Below are 17645 nucleotides of genomic sequence, written 5' to 3' on the forward strand. Positions count from 1 at the left end.
AACCTGGGACTCCTGCAGATTTTGCAATTATTAAATATGGTTTTCTTGCCTCAGTCATTGGCAACAATTTCTTCACCCCAGTGACCAGAAAGCATTAGGCCCAAGCCTGATCCACCTAAAATAATGCTGGTTACAGTGCCTCTGCCAAAGCAGTGTGAAAAAGGAACAAGATAAACAAAAAATAAAACAGGGAAGCCCAAACCCACAGGTGGTGAGAAGCACTTTCTCCCAAAGAAGTTGACACAGTGAGAGAAGATKGTACAGCTGAGATAAATACAGAAGAAATGAAAACAGCCAGCTAATGTTGAAGATAATAAAGTTCAGAGCATAGTTTGATATAATTATATGATCTTTAAACTGCAACAGTGTGTGAAAAACAATCCTGGGTCAGGAATCCATCATGTTACAGCAACAGATTAAAAGCATGTTTTCTGTCCTTATAAACTGCATGGAGTGTTTTGCTGAAATGTACAGTTACAGGACCTTACCCATTTCCAAAATTAATTATGAAAGCAGACTTTGTCCTAGACAATCAAAAAATAATTTTAAGTCAGGCTCTGTAATTTAAAGTCAAGTTAGCAATTATATGGTAATTTCATCCTTATCACCAAGATATCCATATATGGTTCAAGTGTTCACAGGCAGCAGTGGCTCAGGCCAGKGCAGGAAAAGGCTCTGCTCATACCCCAGAGCCACAGAAAAGGCAGAGCAGGACCTAGGAAAGGTGTTATCTGTAAATTCCCTGACAAAAATATGCCACAGTGGCAAAAGAGTGGTGAAAATCTGCACTAAACTAGAGGTTTCTCATACCAGAGCTGTATTGCTCATGCCACCAACACTTCAGCAAATGTTGATTTAAAATTTAAAAAGCCGGTGGGAAGACTGGAATTGTCATCTGCCCTGGGTGGTTTCTTGCTCACATTCTTTTCTCCAAGGTACAGCTGGGTTTTCTGTTCTGTTTGCATGTCAGCTAATTACTTATGCCACTGCACATCCTCATTATGGAGTGGGTAAACAAATTCCACWAAGCAACTCTTCGAGCTACTTAGAGTTTCAGAACTGCTTTAAACTCTTAGGAATGTTGAAGAGCCTTATTTCAGGATAAATGGGAGGAACAAGAAAACATCAGTTTAGTGTGGAGAAAGCTCCATGCAATAGGAGATGGCAGACACTTGTGGAATGCAGGCATTGCTGGAGTGCTCAGACAGTAAGTGAGGGGTGAATTATGTTCTAGCTGTGACTGGAAGGTCTGATCTAACAGAAACTAGAAAAAACAAAAGCTAGAAAAAAACAGCATTAAAAGCTGTGTATGTAACCCTAAGGAGGAGCTGAGAGACTAAATTCCAGGGTTTTGGAATGTATTTGGATTGTATTTCGTATTTGGAATAGGAAAGCTGGGGGACTCGATGGCAGAAGCCACTGCCACACATGTTCCACTTTGCAGAAAAGSTGCACACAGCACCTAAGAGGCAAATTGTAATCTCCTCCTACTAATGAAAGCAAACCAGGTCTGTATTGGTCACAGGGATATCAACTTTTTGGTGAGGAGGTGTGACCAAAACCGAATTTACAGCACAGGTCACAGAGAACAACACCTCTGACTGCCAGACACATGTTCTTGGAATTAATTAGAATGAGGTAATAYGAAAATTGCAGAACAATGTCAACCTTATAAGAGAAGGAGAGATTAATTTGTCTTAATTTAATTATAGTAGCAGGTAAGAACAACCTTTTTATCTATCTTACCTCATCGAGACATCTTTCATACTGTTCTCTCTGATTTTCATTTTCCAGAGCCAGCGCTGAATTCTCTGCCTACAGTAAAATGGAATAARGAAGTAAATATGTAAATTAATCAAAGGATATCTTTCACTACATGACAATTCATAAAAATTCTCAGGGGGTTTACTTAGTGTACTTCTTCAAGGTCCAGAATAAAATACAACATAAATTTATTTTGCTGCAGGTTGATACTTTGAGTAAAACCAGAAGTGACAYTCATTTATGAGATTATTCCTACCATGCATTACAATTCAGAACAATATCACAGCAGATATTCCACGTATGTCCACCATCTCATCTTGTCAGGTACAATAGAGTTGGCAATGAAACACTATTAAAGGAATTGACATATCCTCTTCTCTTCCTCTCCCTTTTCTGAGTGAACAACTCGCTGAGAACCACTTGGATGCAAACTGAGGCAGTCTCTACCACAGGGAAACAAAAGCCAATCTTACATAAACTTTTTACTGTGGCAGCTCCTCACAAGCCTGGTTTCTGCAGTGAGGAACATCAGGTGCACTGGTTATTCCACTGCTAATTGGTGAATTACACCCTTTAAGTGAASCAGATAAATTTAATAGCCTTTACTTACAAGAAAAATCCTATYATTTCAAGAGTGAGAGGTATTTTGCTACATCTGAATGCAATCTTGAAGCCAGATTTCTTTTCTCTCACATATTATGATAGAGTTCCTTGTATAGTAGGGCCTTTCATCTGTCTTTAATTTTCATCATGCTCATATTTTTGCATTGTGAAAAAATCAATATGGCACAATCTGGTATGTAAATCACAGTAAATCAAAGTATTTTTCTATATATATCTGTATTGACATTAGGTTTTCTTACAATATTGGAAAAGGAAAATCTCTGAAGTGTGATGCAGTTTCATCAGAGCAAGTTTCAACTAGTCTTCTCTTAAARACTGAGAAACTGAAGAAATATTATAAAAATCTATGAGTTAAAACTGGCTCTAGAAATCTCTCTGCCTCCCATGCATAACTTCACTTCATATAACACCAAAATCAATACATTCCCATAATTACAACTATTATGCAATTTACAGTACTTGCATTACTTTAACCTCCTGACAACCTATAAAACTTAAACAAATGCTGTTTCAAAGGAATTGTGGTTACACAAAACAACAGTCATAAATATCGTTAACATTGGTAGTTTCAGAGGAAAATTAATGTCGTGAGTGTGAAAAGACTGTGAAAAGATGAACAATTCCCTCTTCTTTGTTAAGAAATGTCAATGATTCAACAAAATTAGAATCCCAAARTCTATTAAAAAGATTCATTAATAAAAATGTCAAATTCAGCTGAATCATAAAAAAAGGGCTAGGAAGGAAAAGCACACAAACACTATTATCCAGCATCTTGAAAGAGACTGAAGAGCAAAAGTGCACTAAGAAACAAGGGCATATAGAGTTTACTTATTTAAAAGTCTAAATAAGCAACTGTACAGAATCTGTGCTTTATCTCCAGGGTACAATTAAAGCCAGCAAAGGTGGTAAAATGCTCTGCATCATATTTTCACAATGTCACCTATGAATGGGTTCAACATATGGCTATAAAAAGTCTATGGGTGATCCTGCAGAGAGCACTGTGAGATGAGGCAGCAAAAAGTAGCAGATGCAGAAATAGCAAAGCAGAAGAAGAAGAAGAAGCTGCAAAAGCAAAAGCAGCAGCAAGAAATGAGAAGCTGGAGGGTAAACAATCCTCCAGACTGAAGAGGACATAGTTTGCTTTTACAGACCCATTCTTGCAGATTGATTGATAAAATGAAGAGATATTTGTTACATAAAAATATATTTCTGAGTTAAAGATTTTYAGATATTTTCTCTATGAATATACCCCCTAAAATGCCATCTAAAAGAAATTCTTACGGCTTTGAAGCAATCACTGAAGGATTAGTCTGCACAGAGTTTTTCACTCATAAATGTTGATATACCTATGGATTTAGTTTTTAATTTAAATTTTCATTAATATAAAAATACACTGTATGATTTCATCCTAAAATAGGTGGGGTAGACTGCTTCCACACAGAAATGTATAAAAGAGCCTCAGCACACACTTGTGCTACATGAAATACACAGAGAGCTCCCCATGCTTTTCTTACTCCTTATTTTGGAATGCTGTAAACTGGAATGCTAAATCTTCTAGGATCTGTTCACTGAACCTCTGMTTTCAGCAAGCTATTCCTTTACAAACAGGCCACCAAAATTAGGAAATCTAAGCTTGACAGCATTATAAATAAACAYTACATTTCAGCCCTTATCAACCCACAGTGGAAACATCTGTATAATAAAACCCATTCTCACACCACTGGCTTTAAAATTGCAGTGAAAGGATGTAATGCAGTCAGTGTTAGCTCAACTTTTGTGCTTCTTGATTGCAGAGCAAATCATGCCTATTTATTTGGYATTTTTGTAATGAGGACTAGACTAGAAGGGAACACTTGACTGACTTTGCTTAAGAATCTGTGCCAGTTCCCACAACATRGGAAAACCAGTACTTGATATATTAAATCACTCTATATTGCAACCAAACACTTGATAACAATCCTCATTCCCYCGAAAGTATTCATTTGGAAAATCTGTAATAGCACTTAGGGTTTCAAAACCCTGCCTCCTAATCCAAACCTTCATTTATTTAACAGAAATCASTGGGTTTTGATGTTGTTGTAAGGCTGCTCAATTTTTGCTCAGAAGGATCTGCCTGCCTTTTGTATATTCTGGGCATTCTTTGCYGGTTAAGCAAAGCACATCTCCTCAAAGGAAACTGCCATTGAATTTATTTCCATTTTKCTTTTCAGGCCACACTTAGAGAAGGCTAAGCTGCAGTAAGCAGCCTCCCTCACTTCTCCCAGTTTGAAAGCYGTTGCACACTTGCAGGCACCAGGGGCAGTGACAGCTCTGTCCCCAATGCAAGCACTGATCCCATCCATAACCAGGCAGGGACCAGCAGGGAACACTGAGCCTGCAGAGAACCAGCAACTCAGAGTCCTGAGAACAGCACTTTCTGAGCTATCCACTGATTTCTGTAGTGATTTCTAGTTTTAGGCAGAGTTGTCCTCTAGGAATTTATGGATATTTTATGTCACACATAGAAATGAGCATCGTTCTCTGTCTTTCAGCCTYGCTAACACTAACAGTGATGCAGCCCAGTGAAGATGGAGCACTCAGAGCCTGCCAGCAGCACCACAGGCACACACAACATTTCTTGGGGGCACAGCTCCCAAAGTACAGCAGCATTCAGTCAGCCAAAAGGAACTGTGGCATAACTTACCACTAAATGAAACATCAGTACATGCTGCTTTTGGATCGTTACAGATTCAAGGATCCTAAAATGTCAAAACAGATGTCCTTCCCAATTCCAATTTGGGAGAAAGTATTTTGCACAAGAGTCTCTCTGAACATTAAAAAATTTAAAGATTTAAATCAGGATTTGGATAATGCTAAGMAGCCTCCAACTTCCTGAATTAGAGATGACATTGTTCACAATTGTGAGATTGAGTTCATGGAAAATCAGATTGAAAGGTAAAACTTCAGACTATTTTTAACAAAACAGAGGCTGCCTTSAATTGATACCACTGCTAATATGTAGTCATTATGAGAGAGTTTGTCAACTGATTTTAATTYCTTCCTCAAGATGAAAAACGTAGGCCTGGAAACGATTCTTCAAATCAAAAATTCTTTGGGTCAGCTAATAGCTTTCTCTCTCTTCCATATTTTCTCCTATGGGGCAGCTGTTAGGATGGTTTCAAAGTTAAAAAGRCTACACACCTGATGCTTCAACAGACAATCCTCTGCACTTTTATAACCAAAGTGAAATTAATTAAAACACTGAATWTTCTACTAGAATGCAKGAATAAAAGAGAATCACRTAGAAGATATTTTTCCTTACTCAACCACTGCAGAGTTGAGACAAAACAAAAGTATAGGAGGAGGAAGAGAGAAGAAATCAGGGAGTGTTATGCATTTTGCACTAAGGGAAGAGGAGATCACAGAATCATAGAATGGTTTGGATCAGACAGGACCTTTAAAGATCACCTAGTCATGGGCAGGAGATGAAGGCCTAAAGGTTGTATGTCTAGTTAGCAGCTCAGCATGCTCTGAAGGTATCATCAATAAAGGTCAAGAGGAACAAAGTTATGACAGTGAACTTTAAAATCCCTGGCAGAATGCTACACCACGGTTACCATGTGCACTCCTTTGTTATTCATACTAAACCATCTGTCCATTTATAGAAAGTTTTATTGATTTACACAGACACTCATTTGTCATGCCCAGTGCAGTGTATTAAGAGCTGTCCAAGCACTTCAAATGTACTCAGCAATTTTTTCCTGCTTTCAGCGTCTGATTCTGTATACTTTTGTGGTCACTGTTTCCTACAGCACACGAGAGGTCAAAACCTGTTGTTGGCAAAGTAAAAAAGTGATGCTTTTGCAGTTTTTCCTCAGGTCCTTAAAGCATTTTTGGTAAGCTGCTGTTCTAGGAAGAGTTTACCACTTGAACCACTTTGTGTCTTTGGTCACAGGGAACTTTTTGCCTTACTCTGTCCCTKTTACACAGAAAATGTGTCCTTTGAAAGACTAATCCAACAAATTGTCAGAGGAAAGTTTARCACCATACTTATGCTGGTCAGAAGAACTGAAAATTACATTTGTGCTWTTAAATCAATGTAATTGTAGCAACAAAAGCCTTAATTTAATTCTAGCACTATAACAGCATTTCCACTGGCCACTTTCCAGTGCCTTTTATATTAGTAAAGACAGCTCTTTGCTGGGAGTGAAATGGGAGCTGCACCTCAAGGCCACCTGTCAACATTTGGATGTTTCCACCTTGTCTTTTACACTTTTTCCACAACAGATCAACACTGGGCAACCACRGAGCATCTCCCTGAACAGCTCTGCTCCCTGGCCCCACATCCCCAGGACACTGAGCCTGGGGAGGGATGAAATGATGAAATAAGCAGTGAATTTGGTGGGGTAATACTTAATAAAGTGCTTTTTTTTTTTTTTTTTTAAAGTGTCCTAGTCTTAACTATTTCTTCTAGATCAGGGAGATGGGACAAAAAGGAAAAGATAAACACCAAAAAGAAYAAATTAGGGGTATGATGACAGCCAGGCTTCCCACCCTTGCTTCAAAACAYTTAGCCTTCTCAGTTGCATCATTTTCTGTTTTATTTTTAATAGCCTRTTATATTTAACCCCATTTAAAACATTTGACACAGTTTATCTGAAATACTCGGCCAATGTTTAATTCCCACTCACTTAAGACATGGCATGACAGTAATACTTTTGTGATGTTAAATAATAAAACACAGAACCTTACAACTGGCAATTGTAATTCTGTCTATAAAAAGGCCACATTAAACCCTACTGGGAAGCACTGGTGGGGATAATTTTTCCAATTCATGACTTCAAACATTTTGTTTTTAGTTCTTTACCGCTACAAAACTGTATTAAATCTCAAAAGCAGTCTATCTCCCAGCCATGCTCTGCTGTATCTGTGCTAGCCATGGGTTTGCAAACTCACAGAATGAAATATAACTTTCTAAAGTATTCTAGGAATCAGAAGATATTTATCCAACATCAGGAAAGTAACCACTTAAGGTTACAAAAGAACCCTTGGGTTTAAATGTGGCTAACAAAAAGMAGGCCAAGGTCTGTGCAGCTTCTTATGATGCCTCCCCAATTACTGATGAGCAGATTCATGTATTTAAACATGAATTTACGCAGGAATTATGTAACAACTTCAAAATTTGTGTTGATTTTATGCTGTCAGAGAGAGAACACGGAACTTGCTCATTTATCTGCAGAATTTTAGCAGATTGGAGGGAGAGACTCCCACCCAGGGTCCTGGATGGGGCCCATAACCACAGAAATGCCTCTGTGAAAYACCTTACTTTTAAAAAAAAATATGTTTCAGAATTTGGTGCTGGAAATTTTCAGCTGGTGCAAGAATGGCAATATTTGTCTTTTTTTCCTTTTGTTTAACTCTAAACTAGTTAAGGATGACAAGCCTTTAAAACCTTCAACATTTTCCCTTCTGACATCACAGAAATGTTTGGATTTGACATTTTAAGGAGAAGGTTAGGAATGGATCTAGCAAAACAGACTGCATTATAAGCACAGGCTTATCTTCAAGCAAATAAACACCTCGGCTACTACCAACAGATATATCAATAACAGTGTTGTACATTCACCTGAATGCAAATTGCAGAAAGCAGCAAATTCTATCAGTATTTACAGAGATAATAGACTCTCAACATTTCTACTGGTAAAGCACTGACAATACAGGCATTTGTACAAATGGGTTGAAATTATGAAGTCTTATTATGATKTCTTATTTTTTGTCTCTTACTCTTACAAATGATCACATATAAAACATTTTTGAGCATGAGGAGTAGAAGAGATCTGAATAAAGAGAGTCAGTCAGCAGCTGTGTTTGCTAAAGGCATGGTCTATGTAACACATACACACTTGATAAAGTGTAGAAGTACAARCATGGAGAGCCAAAAGCCACATCAGGATTCCCACCTCATTCTTTTTTCCCCCTCCACTTCTTGTTTTAAATGATTTGTTCCYTTATGGAATTGCTCTCCTTACGAACTGAGAGCATTTCACTCTGACAGACTTACTGTGCTTCCCCATGTAATATTAACAGGCAGCTATTTCCTCTATCAAAGAACTAAAAATCCCTGGTCAATGAAAACAGCTCTGAGATCCTGAAACTGTGATCAAACTGAGGTTCCTACAATTAAACAGCCAGATAAAGGCACATGGGGTGGACCTGATAAATCTGCAATGACATTTTGTGTTTAATATTAACTTGCATGCAACAMATACCTAAGTGTCTTTGCATTGAAAACTCCTATGGGAGCCAACCATATCAAGATTTGGTCAGTCACATTTGTTTCAATTTTTTTTTTGCAAAGGGAAATTCAAACTTTCTAAAATAGTAAATTTTTTATACTAGTAAAGACTAGTTGAAAACCATTGACTATCTGTAAATCTAGCACTGAAGCTCAATAACAAACTTACAGTGCAGTCATTTTCAAAGAAAATATTGTTTTGCTTTGCAAGGAAACATTTTGGAGAAGATTTGTATCAAATTTAGGAGTGATGTTGAAACCAATAACTAAATTTTGGCTTTGAATCCTTCTGAAATGATTCATTTGGCAACCACTTTTTAAAACATTTTTAAAAGGTAGTTTTTCTTTTTTTTTTTTTAAGTTTATATCTTGATGAAAACTCAATATTTTAACTCATATATTTTAAAACTCACATTTTTTTTTCAAGCAATAAGAAAGGCCACTTCAGAATTTACTGTAAATGAGTTATCCTTCAAAGCTGGGTAATTTTGACCATGAGCTCACTGACACTGTGACAGCTCTGTACTTGCTGTGATTCCATTATCCACACCTGAGCAGCACACTCAGCTTAGAGGTTCATCTAATGGGGAGGCTGAAAAGAACAGGGGCATTTCAGAGCTGTGTATGAAAATTAATCTTTGGGAAACTTTATTCCAGCAGAAACCACATCTTATTWTTCTCCCTCTTGTCTAGCTGAGATTTTCAGAGCAAATATAGAAATACTACTGCTGATTCTTGGCACTGGGGAGTGGGTATGGAAAAAGAAGACCAAGGGAGAAACTGCCTTTACAGGTAGAAAACCTTGAAATTAAGTATCAGGAAGACAAGGATTACATAAAATATATTCAGGATTTTTGAAAAAAATAATTCTAGAAATTCTATCTGTCAAGAGCAGCTCTTCTTCTCTAAAGTAGCTTTTATATATCTTTTTTCCTAACAACATTGGACTGAAAATAAAATACTATTTCATAGTGTAAAAAAAGGCTTTAATGCTGTAACTGGTGCTTCTAGGCTGCTCAACGCACCTGAACCAAGGGCTGCTATTAAATTACAGCAAACAGTAAAAATTTGGAGCTCAGTTTGGCACTGTCTCCAAGGAACACCAACACCAACCTCCTCCCCACTCACCCATTCCACTCCCCCAAGGAAATGAAGCAACTGAGTTTGCTCACAGGGCCTGGTGATGGAAACAAAACATTCAGAGCTTTACTGCAATCCTGCTTTTTCCCCTCACATCATTTAATGTATAATCTACAACGCAAATGCATCCCACACCCAATTATTTTGGATCTCACTGGAAGGTAAAACAACAGATGTTTTACTCTGGCTTCAGAGAAAGTGGATGCTGAATATTTATCAGGAAATATTTTTTTTCCTAATTATTTATCCTAAGTTCCTTCATTTAGTTCAAACAAAAATAATTATGAAATAAAATGATTTAAACTGACAGTCTGGAAAACATTGATTCCATACACATAAATGTCACATTCACTGGCTGGGTGATGGGAAACTCATATCAGTTCCATGCTATCCAAGTGGGAAAATATTTTTTTTTCTTCTCCAAAGAAACAYGCATGACTTTATCTGAAATGGAAAAGGTAAAAGGTACCATTGGTTTTCCATTTAAAAAAATGTCCCTTGAGCTTTTTTTTTAATTTGAATTCTGAGAAAAAGAATGACTTTTCTTTGTTWTATTATGCAATAGATTTAAAAATGRTGTGATGGTATAATTGATACTGCCACAAAGCATTTTTAAACATAATAAAATATAAAATACATTATTTTCCTCCTCCTATGCTGAACTATTTTACTCTGTTCCTTTAAAGACTTCAAGTAAAAAGCTTTCCACCACAATAAGCTATTAACGTCGACCGTTTCACAGTTCGCAACATAAATTTATAACAAGTTTTTCTGTTTTAACTACATGGGAGYGCTGAGTTATTCCTGAAGGCGATGTTTCCTGCAATTCCACTCTCTTCATCASAAGTCACCCATAAGTCAACCGCCCCAGGTATTTCCAAATGAACTTCTCTTGATGGCTTCAGTTATTTYTGTCCCTCCCAGCCAAGGAGTCGTGCAGCCAAGTGGAGCAGGACAGGTATTGGTGCATCACACACCAGGTAACGTGCAGCAATTGTTTTGTAGCCAGTAGCCAACCCTTAATAACTGAATCACAAAATTACTGCTCATTTCTTGCTRGCTGGAATGAAACTCTATTTGCAARCATYGCYTTGTTTCTCCTGAGAGCTCTGAATGTTTTTCTCTTTTGTTCTTACAGGCATGGTGAGTATCAGGCAGTGCCCCTTGCTCCCCACAGCAACCCATGGCTTCTGCAGTGACATTTGTTAAATTGAAAGTTCTGATTAATTCAATTTTTAATCTTTTAGAGTGAATTTCCAGAGTAATTGTATTTGGCCCAAAAGAACAACAACCCAGACCTCAAATTCTGTCTTTTAAAAGATTCATCAGATTGGAGTTTTGTCTRGWTTTTCCTGCCCTGTGCAGGCTGTGMTCACTTAGGGAAGATGGATGCAAAAGAATGAGGATCCCTGAGCTCAAGTGATTTTTGTGATCATGGCAGTGACCAGACAGGAGCTCACACCGTGGTGTGGCCTTAGATCCAATGGGCTGGGTTTCTCCTGCATGAGATGGGAAAAAGAGCTGCAGCTGCTGCTGGGTTTATCTGGAGCTCARTCAAAGTGACTCTCCAAAATCAGTAAAACACAACTCCGAGGATCTGCTCCTCTTAGGCTGCAGCTCCCAAGGCAAACACACAATTATAACAGGTCACCTTGCTAAATTAACAGGGAAGCCCCAAGGAAGTCAACTGCCAGGACAAAATGTATCCCACAATACCAAAGTAAAGRAGAGGCCTGTTGAGAACTTCCTCCTGCACAAAACAGAAAAGTGCCAGAGGCATTTGTCCATGTAGATATTTTTACAGCTTTGTATATTTTGAAAACAGAAAACAGAAATATAGAAATTCAAGCCAGCTATATGGAAAGCAAGTTTTATTGCAATTATATATTATTAAGTGCTATTGTGTTATATTAAACACTTTCTCAGTTATTTACTTAACTTTGCTCTTCAGCATATACAATTTGTTTCAGATTTTTTTCTTTGTACTTAACATTTGTTGGCAAACTACTTCTAGGAGGTCCAAGAGAAGTCTTAGACTACAACTTTGGGAGAATGCAGCAAACCAGAAGTTCTTAAAAAAACAGTTTGGCTGACAATAACAGTGTCCCATGGCACATACTTTGACCTAAAGTTATGGGATTCAGTGGTGCCCCAGTAAGAAGCTCAGGCGTGAAAAGCACAGCAGCAGCAGCAGCCCAACAGCCCTGATGTGCAGAATGAGCCAAATTGACATCACACAAAATTAAACACAGCCCCAGTGCATCCACTGGAACTGCACCACTTCACGTGTCTAAATTTGATAGCCCAATACAATAACACCAGAATCAAAGATGAAGAAATGTTGCTGTTATCTTATTCCAAGCTCCCGTTCGAGAGCAGGATCAGTGATTAATCAATTGGCCTGAAGGGAAAATGCAGAAAATAGAACAAAAACAAATCAATGTATGAAATACTATCCAATGTCACATATACCTAGAATTGATCACATTACTGCTCTGTCAGACTGGCCTGCAACTGGGAAATATTCCTGCCTGGCAGATGTCACTAGCAAGGCAAATCACYTGCTCAAAACCAGGAACAATTCCCATCTCTTATTTCTATTCAATATCTCTGTAAGAAATACAGATTTTGCCTGGGACTAGCAAAGTTTCTTTTACAGTGAACTAAGAATATCTATTTTTACTCATCTAATTGGGTCAAATTTTGAGTGGTTACCCTGGGATCACTGCAAAGGGCAAAATATTTGACAAAAAGAGCAYAGAGAAGACCATCACTGGAATGAGRAAAAAACCCATATTGTGCAACAGAGCAAGAGGAGCCAAGAGGAAGGCACAAACTGTTTCCTTAAAAGTGAAGTTATGTCAACACTGTCTGCAAAGATCTGCTAAAGCTGGCTCAGGCTGCTCATGCATTGTTCTACTGGGGCCAATAYTCTGGTTTTCAAGAAGAACTAATTAGCTGAAAAGAAAGCTGTTCCATGCAGCTATACTGCTCCTCCACCTGAACTACTTTGCATGGCAGGGCATTACATAAAGAGACGATGCTGTTTATAAAGCGTGCAACAGAGCCTTTTTCTCTGTTTCACACCTCCTACCTTAATTGAATCAAATTTATGCRTGTATGTGTGTAACAGTAATCTCTGCATGGCACTGGGGAGAYGCTACAATGTCTACCAAAATCTTTTTTGTGATGATACAGATCAGACTTAAGGTTACAGAAAGAACTCTCATTGTTAGTTAAGAAAAAGAATATTACAATGGTCATTATTGGTAACAGCAGTCAGAGTATAATGACATCAAAAAGCACTGAAGGAAATTATCAAGGAGGAGGMAACAGGCTTTTCTCTGACAGTTTCTAAGGTCTGAATAAGCACACTCCATACGGTTCAAAAGATGAAAAAAGGAGGAGCTGTTAGAGGCAAGTAAGGAGAAACTACAGCTGCCTCAGCCCCGAGACCTCTTCACTGAAAAGCCTCCCCTCATTTCCAGCTTACCCTCAAATGTTCAGAGAAATCCAACYAAGCCTTGCAGCAGGAAAAATGCAATACAAGAAAATACTTCAACTTCTGCTTAAACACACAGCAGCCTCACACAATGCACAACCCTCACACCCATTTTTCAGCTGATCTGAAGCTGTTGCTGCAGTAACTTTACAGAAGATTTTGTCTAGACAAATAGCCAATGGGTAAGCATTTCTTCAAGTTTAACAAARAGCTGAACTAAAAACTCAGGTCTTTCTTACTTCCTCCATATAAAATAACTTTTTCCCRAAGAATTTAAATGTTAAGACGCAGAGCACTGAAAATCAGAAGGGTTTTTCTGAAGGAACAGAGCATTTGACTGAAGACATGAAGGAAACCTTCAGGCTTATTAAASGGAAACAGCTCTAATCACCAACTGAGCACTTCTCTTTTCCTARATAATTTCCAAGCCTTGGCCTTGTTCTAGTACACACTACCCAGAAGAGGAATAGGAAAACCCATGAATCCCAAAGATGAACGAGCACTGTCACCACTTGTGATGGAAGGCCAGCAGGGACCACAGGTATTCCTGTGGGAAGGGAAGAAGCTGTGCCCTCTAGATGGCATTATGTGCCTGTGGATCCCAGATGGAGCTGGAGAGACCTGCCAGACACTGGAACACATCTTCACCTGGAGAGGAATCGTGGGCCCGGGGTCAGGAAGAGCAGGGGGCAGCTCCTGGACTGTGTGGGCAGTGAGAGCTGCTCATTGCTGAAGGGCACAGACACTACAGGTGTCCCAAGTGCTCAGCCTGACATGAAAAAGAATGAAGGATCTGACCCCATATGGGGAAAGGCAACTCAACTGGAATGGGGTGCCCATATATGTGAAAACATATARTAAWACACAAAAACAAGAAAAAAAATACTTATGAATATGACTTATTAAGTCCTCATGAATAAACAAAATTCTCCTTGACATTTAACAGCATCTGAAACAGRCAAGTGTACACTAAAATGTGCATGTAGCTATCCACACCCATGCATAGGAGGYTATATTGTATCCTTGTAGAGCTTTTTTGACTATACACAGAAATTTAACACTTGCTAAAGAGTAATCAGGTATCTATAGAACCATCAGCGAAAATCAGTTTCACACATAATGCACTGATGTCAGACTATTCCCCATTTGATTTATCTATCCTCTCTGTATATTTATAACTAATCTTAAAATCTGGGCTTGTCACCATGACAGATTAAGCAGACTTAAAAATAATCGTTTGGGTATTTTCTGCTGTGGACTATCAAATTAGCTGCATAATAAAGCCAGTGAATATCAAATTTCAAGAGTATGTTAATCATACAGATTTCACATGTGTAGTTGAGCATTTCCCAACACAGGAGTTAACCCTCACAGGCTAGAATTCATCACAGTGCCTGTAATTCCAGTGTAAGAGTGTAAATGTACCTGCCCAGAATCACTGCTGTAATTTCCAATGCTGTTTTTCTACAGGATGAACAAAAGAAGAAATCACTACCAAATTAAGTGCTTTACTCATTACTGTTTAAGCATTTTCAAAGTCAGTAAARAGAAATTAAAAGATAAATGATCTTACTATATAGGAGTGGTAAGGGATTCACCTCTAACTGCTGAGGAAAATTAATTGGGATATCCTATTCAGCCAGTGGAGAATGTCCACAGAATACTGGGACTTTTAAAATAATATTAGTTTGAAATGAACTGCAACTATTTATTTAGTTTATGAACTGTAGAACTGTCATGACTGTCAGCCAAATTGCATGCATTAGTATGTAAATTAAAAATACAGGGCGTGATTCTAAAAACTCTCTGTCACACAGAACCTTTCCTCTGAAACAAGTGCCACTGTGAGTAATGAGCAGCTCTCAGAAAGGGCTGGGGCCCAGARTGCACAGCTGAGAGAAACTATTAAAAAAAACTACAGTCTCACTCTCCGAAATGATAGATGTGTGGGGATAAACACAGCCACCTAGATCTATAGCACAGAGCTGGAAAATCTCATTCCATTCAGCGGGGAGAGTGGATTTTCAATKGTACCACACGCCTGATTGCTAAAAAAGGTAAGTTACATTAACTGCCGATTATCTGCACACAGGCACCACACATGGAAAGAAGGGCACTGTAAAACTATCATTAGATTATAAAAGGCACACAGAAATAGCAGATTCCTTCTCTGCAGCCTGGCAAGGGCTGTGTGCAGAATACAGTTAACATTCATTTCAAGAGAGGAAATCTGACAGGTTTAATAAAACTGAGATCATTTTCCTTGACTTCTGTGACTTACCTTTTCTTCACTGACTAYACCTATTCCTCAGACCTTCTGGCACCAAATCATTATTCTTGTGGCCACATTCAATACTCTGAACTATTTAAAGACTGCTGTTATGTCAGCTAACCAAGTACCACAGAGCTTTCTGTGGGCTACACAGCTGTAAGAAAAGTGCCATTGCAGTGGGACTTGGAAAATCATAGAAAAAAATTAATTTATAACCAACTTTTTACAAGGAATATATGTAATTCCATTTGGCTGTGATAAAATTAACAATAAATGCTTACCTATGTTCTCATTTGTTTTGATAAAAATTCCAGATCTCAATATAACGCTGTAACGATCCCATAGTTAACCTGTAATTTTCACRACTGCATGCACCAAAATTTAGGAAAAAATCATCACCATAGGGGAACTAAAGGCTATTCTAAACAGCACCTTGACTAAAATATTAATGAGAAGTAAAAAATTGTATATTAGAAAGTTTCTCCCACATGAAAGGTGTTGGAGTCACTGCCCTGATAAAGAGCATTTTATATCATTCTAACTTGAAAAAGAACAAGTCAGGAACAGCATAAGTTGCTCACTCTGCCTTTCTTATGTGCCTCGTACCTCACTGGGATGCACTGAGTGTGTGATGAGCACTGGAATATCTCAAGCCAGAAAGTGAGTAACTTCCATTAAAACCTGCTTATTGCATGAGCAGGCTAAAGGAGAAAATTTCTGATACGCAGAAAAACCTACAAGTAGTTGATGGGGTACTACACGATGACATGGTTAAAACAATTGAACATTGATTTAAGACACAACAGAACAGGAATAATAGTTGAAACCCACTCAGTTMAGCACCTGTCTGAATTAGCAAATTTCAATAGATTATTGTTTCATAGTATCTCATAGTAGAAAACAGAGTTGATGGAGAAGCTTTTACCTTTTCAATACGTGCTAAAACCTCAGAAGCGCTGCATGTCGTGACCCAAAACATTTAACTTCTGAACCACTGCCCTGGTGTGTCATAGGGGATTGCAAGTCGATATTCTTTTATTTTCCCTTAGACTCAGCCAGAAGAGAAAACAATGCCATTTGTGACTCAGAACAAGATTCCCAGGAGGCAGCGTGGTTGATTTTATAAAGCATTTTAAGCTTTTGTTGAACTGAGTAGTGAGAAAAATGCAGATATACAYGGCCTTCTCCAGACCTCTTGCAGCAGTCACGGAGACAATGATTTAATGAACATTTATTYATCTTAAAGCATTCTCCCCTTTCAGGAGATGGAGCCCTTTGGTGGAAGAGTGGATCAAGCAGTTTGTCTCCAATGATAGCAGCAAATGGTTACAGCAATCTGTTCAGTAAATCTGAACAGCTCTCCTTACATCCAGTGGGCAGAGCTATTTTCAACACCCTTGTTGTAAATTCATATCCCTACCAGATCATCTTGATTTTTCCACGCCAACAAAGAAATTGCCATGAATTTCAACTGGCTTAGGGGAAAAAAACATTAAAAGAGAGAGAAAAATAGAAAGATCAATATTTTACATGGCTGCTAGAAATKCATCCTCTTCTCTTAAATACTCACCACATACTAACTGAATAGAATGTCTGCCCAGGTTTGTATTAGTCATCATCCATAGGAGGGTAATATTTCCATTAAAATCCCACAGGTAACTGTGCCAGATAAGGAGCTCCACACCCTCGTGGGATGGCTGGAAAAGCCACAGGGTACAAACATCTGGGAAGGACATGCTTTTGAGGATTTCAGTAGGAGCAGGTGAGGACAGACAGAGGAGGAAAGCACCACAGAAGCATAAAGGCAAGGAGAAAGAGGTGRCAGCCATGAGATTTGCTTCCCAAAGACTGGCTGAGCCACTGAGGACCTACAATAGACAAGTTCAAGCAACAACAGCTAACAGTAAACATTCAGCTTGATGGCACTTGGTCGGTTTTCCTTTAAAATTTACTCAGTTATTGGAAAGCTGAAACAGTTTGCCAATACTGTTATCTGGAAAGAGCTGGAATAAACTGGGCTGTTTTTGAAACCAGTGATGCAATTCCGTGCTGATTCATTATCAGCCACT

The 17645-nt window shown here is 38.3% G+C and overlaps 1 protein-coding gene across 1 annotated transcript in view; it reads right to left on the minus strand.

The window, feature by feature from the left end:
- The window catches only part of NCKAP5 (NCK associated protein 5), a 346786-nt gene that overhangs the window by 90119 nt on the left and 239022 nt on the right, over window positions 1-17645 (minus strand). Inside the window, exon 8 of the mRNA XM_057366537.1 lies at window positions 1747-1815. Coding sequence (XP_057222520.1) covers window positions 1747-1815 — 69 coding nt within the window. The remainder of the gene's footprint in view (window positions 1-1746; window positions 1816-17645) is intronic.

Source organism: Malurus melanocephalus, unplaced genomic scaffold, assembly GCF_030028575.1.
Source record: "Malurus melanocephalus ecotype Western Australia unplaced genomic scaffold, MMel_1.1 scaffold_67, whole genome shotgun sequence".
Lineage (NCBI taxonomy): Eukaryota > Metazoa > Chordata > Aves > Passeriformes > Maluridae > Malurus > Malurus melanocephalus.